Source organism: Phalaenopsis equestris, unplaced genomic scaffold (assembly GCF_001263595.1).
Source record: "Phalaenopsis equestris unplaced genomic scaffold, ASM126359v1 Scaffold000125, whole genome shotgun sequence".
NCBI lineage: Eukaryota > Viridiplantae > Streptophyta > Magnoliopsida > Asparagales > Orchidaceae > Phalaenopsis > Phalaenopsis equestris.
The window spans coordinates 1,108,474-1,113,755 of record NW_018164567.1 but is presented as its reverse complement, the minus strand read 5'-3'; the positions used below and the strand labels follow the sequence as shown (position 1 = coordinate 1,113,755).

The window sequence follows — 5,282 nt, the reverse complement described above, 5'->3', positions numbered from 1 at the left end:
TGGATAAAATGAGAGAAAAAGCCCAGGATAAACTTGAATTATGGAGGTCTACATTGGAGTCTAAAGGCCTTCGTTTAAGTAGAACTAAAACTGAATACATGGAATGTAATTTTAGTAGTAATAGCTCTAGTGACAGAAGTGTGACTTTGGGTGATCAAATTATTAAAAGGTGTGAACGATTTAGATATCTTGGGTCCGTTGTCCAAAGCGATGGTGATATAGATGGGGATGTTAATAGTAGAATTCAAGTTGGTTGGTTGAAGTGGAGGAATGCTTCGGGCCTTTTGTGTGATAGAAAAGTACCGCTAAGGCTGAAAGGAAAATTTTATAAGATGGTGGTGAGACCTGCAATGCTCTATGGCGCTGAATGTTGGCCTTTAAAAGAGAAGCATAATAATAAGTTAAGTGTTGCCGAGATGAGAATGATTAGGTGGATGAGTGGCTTTACACTTAGAGACAAAATGCGGAATGAATATATTCGTGATAGGGTTGGTGTAGCTCCTGTGACAGACAAAATTAGAGAAAGTCGTCTTAGATGGTTTGGTCATATTAAACGTCGACCATTAGATGATCCGATTAGGAGAGTAGATGTTTTAAATTCGACTTGTGTTAAGAAAGGCAGAGGTAGACCTAGGAAGAATTGGGCTTATTGTATTAAAAATGATCTTAATTTACTAGAACTAAATGAAAATATGACACTAAATAGGACGCAATGGAGAAAAAGGATTCATGTAGCCGGCCCCACGTAGTGGGATTAAGGCTTTGTTGTTGTTGTTGTTGTTGTTGTCAGAGTTGTTTCATGCTATAAGGCAAGCGTAATTGGTCAAAAAGTGTTGATTGGCTAGCAAACTTAATTAGTCGAGCAGCTGTCTTACCTAATAAAGTGAGATTATTATATTATCTATTACTCATATGCATGACTAGTTTGAAATATTCCCCTAAAGCTCATTATTCATGCATAGTTATAGTCTTGTTAATGAGAATATAAGATATGTGAAATTTATTAAAGGCATTAAGGTAAAGTGTTTACATAAATATATGAATGGTTTTCTCCGTGAAACTTGAACAAGTTAACCACTTGAATAAAGTGGCGCAGCGAAATGCCTACATGTTTCAATTCCTAATAAATTATTGGGTTAGTTCGACATGTTAATGTTTCCTATCCGACATAATATCATGACTCATTAATCAATTCCCTAGTTTTAGCTCTTTCAAATCATTCCTGGTGGCTTTATAACTAAGACATCATTTGCATATGTTTTGAGATTATCATTCTAATCTTGTTTTTGAAATCATTATTGGTGGTGAAATGTTTCCACTATGATGGTGGATATCACTTACAACTTGTGATGTGGAGAAGTCCTTAAAGTGATGATTCATGGACGTCTCTGTAAACAATTAACAAGTTTGCCAAATTCATATCAATTGAATAATATGGGACCGATTTTTTCAAAGCCAAAAAGAAATGATGCAATGGATCCCTTATTGTGTGCTCATATTATTGCATATGATTCATTATCTTATGAATAATTTTATTAGTGACTTGTGATTTTAATGGGATTGTAGCTCATATGTTGTCATTCGGCTTTTGGGATTGTAGCATGTTGGTGATTCCTTAAGTGGTTTTTTGGCTGTTTTGGCTCTCATGAGAATATTCTTTTCTGGCTCTTTGGACTATAACTAAGATTTTGTCTGTGCTTTTGTAGGTTCTTTAGAATTTATGGTTTCTCTTTTTTTGGTTTACTTCTAGGGGTTTTATTTAATTTTCATTTAGTGATTATAAATAAAGATATAAGACATGTAATGAGAATATTACATGTTGAATGAAATTTAGTTTTGCATGTATAACTCCCTATCTTAATAGGATTTAACTCCCTGATCGAAGTTGAGACTTAAAAGCCTGTGAAAGGTTCTCTCTCTTTTATATATGTGTGAAGTCTACTTTTGTGGTATCCTATTTCTCATTTATTTGCTTTCTTCCCTTTTTCCTAATTAGTTATAGATAGAATTTGTGTTGGAGTTCTATCACATTTGTTGTCGTCTTGATTTCTTTTTTGTTGCATAAGATTTTAGGTATGTGTATGGCTGTTGTGATCCTTTCATTTTTAATTGTCAATTTGTAGTGTGAAGCGATAAACTTTCGTTAGAATTGGATTTTATACTTTTTTTTATTCAGTTGTCATCTATACCGGTGAATATATATTGGAGATTAAAAAGCTTCAGTTTTTGCAAAATTTTTATGTTTTTTGTCATTTTTTTTAATTGCAAGTTAGACGTACTTTAGAAACCCTGGATCGAAGGTTTTACATCATTTGAGTTTTCTTAAAAATTTCTGTGGATATTCATGATTTCATTCTATTGATTGTTTGTTTGGCTTAGCTCTGGATTGGATTTTGTTATTTATATTGTTTAACTATGTGATTTATGTGGACACCTTCTTGATGACAATCAGGTTTGGAGAATCTATTGTCAGACCGGCAGCTGGCTCGGACAACAAGAAGATTTCTTATCAAACTAACCACCATAGAAGAACTCCAAGTGTTCTTACCAAAACTTTGGCATCTCTTGCGGATGAGTACAGAAAACTTGCAATTGATTGTGTCAAGGTTTTACGATTGGAAATGCAGTTGGAAACAGTTTTCCACTTGCAGGTAAGAGGCTTTTGCATGACATACTTCTATGAATAGTTGAACAACAGTACATCTTGCCAACTTTCCAATGAATGTAATGTAAAATATGAATGAATTCTCTAGGAAATGGCCAGTAGGGAATATCTGGAAGATCAAGATGCAGAAGAACCTGATGATTTCATTATATCACTAACTTCTCAGGTTGGCAATTCTCATGGCTGAATTTGCTTATCTCTTTTATCAAGATAATGCAATTTCATCATTTCATTTTGGCTACTTTTATCTTCACATTATTTACCATTATCTCTGAGGAACCTTATAATGAACAACATTCATTTCTCTTGTCCATTTATGTGCTGTAGCTGTCTTAGAGCTAATTTAGTCTTTGAGTGTAATCAAAGGATCCATTTTTTTCAAGTTGTTTTTTACCAGTTGGATGTTGTAATGTTGATCAAAATAATTTGTGGCCTTTTAGGGCAGTGAGAAGATAGACCCTGATTCTTATCTCATTGGATTTTCTGACTTCATTGGGATTCTTTTATTTTCAACTTACTGATCTATCATCCGAACTTTGGAGTTCTAGATGTTGTAGTTCAGATGCTTTCCTCAGATTCTTTAAATCTCTTTGGCTTTCCTGACGTCGACGGGCATCTTATATTTTCAAAATACTGATCAGAAATCGAAACTTTGTAATAATTCAGATGCTTTCCTCAAATTCATTAGTTCCTCAGTAACATCTTTGTTAGAGCTGCCTAAATTATTCATACAAGATGTACTTCATGTTCAATCAAACAATCTTTTTTAGATCCTGAGACGGACAATCCCTGTGTTAGATAATAGTAACTTTGATCCATTCAGATTTAGAAAATGTTGCTAATAGTTTCAGCATCTTAATGACCCGGCATTTGGTGTATTTCATATAAAATTCAAATCTTTTCCTAAAAAAATTTTAGGTCTAACTCATTGTCTGTGCTGTGTTCTGTATTTGTGTGGTTGGAATACTGATAAAGTACCATATTTTGTCGATCCAATTTTCATTACCCAATTTGAGAGCTTGGAATTGCTTCGGCAGGAACAGACAATCAAATAAAGAAATTCAAATTTCAATTTTTATCCCTTATTAAGAAAGATAATCATCCAAAAAATCGAAAGAGTAATTAACAAATAAAATTTTATTTAGCTTAACGGTAAAAAGGTTGTAAATGTAATTACATTCATCTAATTTTGCCACATATTCGGTAAACTTATTCTCTTCTTTTATTTATTCTTTTACCAAAGGCTTATGCTTGAAAATGTTAGTTTAAATTATCACGAGCTATAAAAAATTCGGTGTAAACTCAATACTTCTAAAATTATAATTTTATTGCAAAAATTGAAAATATGTGTGTCAAATACTTTTAACAATTTATATGTTAAAAAATAATCATTAAAAAAGTTTAAAATTTTTTTATTATATTGTGCAATATCTTATTTTATTTATATCATTTTATATATTTATTCATCTTCAGAATGCCATCTAAAGTTATTTTTTTTAAGGTGTTTTAGTATCAATTTTCTTTTCCAGTTTATGCACATGGGTATCTTAACGTCCCAATCTAATATCATTAGTGTTTGAATTTCATCAACATAGACATACAAATATTTATATAGTTCATATCATTTAATATTTTTTGTTATAATCGTTGTATGTAATAAATAACTTTAAGCATGCTTGGATATGTGACTTTCTTTTCAATATGATTAATTCATCTAGTGGTACAGTAAAATCATGGTTGTATTTCAATTATCAATCTATCTAAACATTTGTTTGATGCATTGAGTTCAGAAAAAATCAACAATATTATTGTAATTAAAAGATATGAGTACTCTTGTCGACCTTAGAAGTTTTACTTTTTCTTCTAATCGTTAAATATTACCTACTTAGTAGAATACAGATATCAACATGCATATAAACATAAGATTTTTATATCCCTAAAAGATTATTTCCCCGTATTCCATTGTGTTTAAGTAATTATACTTCTTTTTTAATAAATTTTAAAATCATACTCAAAGGCTTTTTGGATTGGTAAAAAATTGGTGCAAAGTAAATTGGATGGATTCATCTTGAAAATTTTTTTTTTTTAGTTTGAGGAAATGAAATGGAAAGTAAAATTTTGAAATATAAATGGGAATTCACCTGATTTTTGTTGAATTTCAAATACATTACAATAGTGAAGCTTTGCCGACTTCTCATCGCCATCCACCTACTGTTGATTGTTGTATGTCGCCTGAGGTCGCCCTTTTTTTGTCGCCGTCCGCTACAGTTGTCTATGTTGTCCATCATCCACTGTCAGTTGATATCTTCTGCTGTTGCGGTTGCCACCCGCTACTTCCGGTCACTGGTCAATGGTCGTCAGTCACTATGACTATTTTTTACATTAATTTAATTTTTCTTAAAGCCAAACAAAAAAGTATAAAGTTTTACATTTGATTTAAACTAAATCAACAAATACGATACATTACCTTTATATTGCATTTTTTTTTTCAACAAACCAAACAACCATTTAGTTCATTGTATACTTTTACATAAATTCATAAACTGTATAGCAAAGCATCTATTCAATACTTACAATTAAATATAACACACACACACACACAGATATATATATATAT

At 31.5% G+C, this 5,282-nt stretch overlaps 1 protein-coding gene across 1 annotated transcript in view; it reads left to right on the top strand.

Moving 5' to 3' along the window:
- The window catches only part of LOC110021239 (exocyst complex component SEC8), a 92,176-nt gene that overhangs the window by 68,716 nt on the left and 18,178 nt on the right, over positions 1–5,282 (top strand). Inside the window, exons 21-22 of the mRNA XM_020719655.1 lie at positions 2,453–2,651; positions 2,754–2,831. Of these exons, the coding sequence (XP_020575314.1) occupies positions 2,453–2,651; positions 2,754–2,831 (277 nt within the window). The remainder of the gene's footprint in view (positions 1–2,452; positions 2,652–2,753; positions 2,832–5,282) is intronic.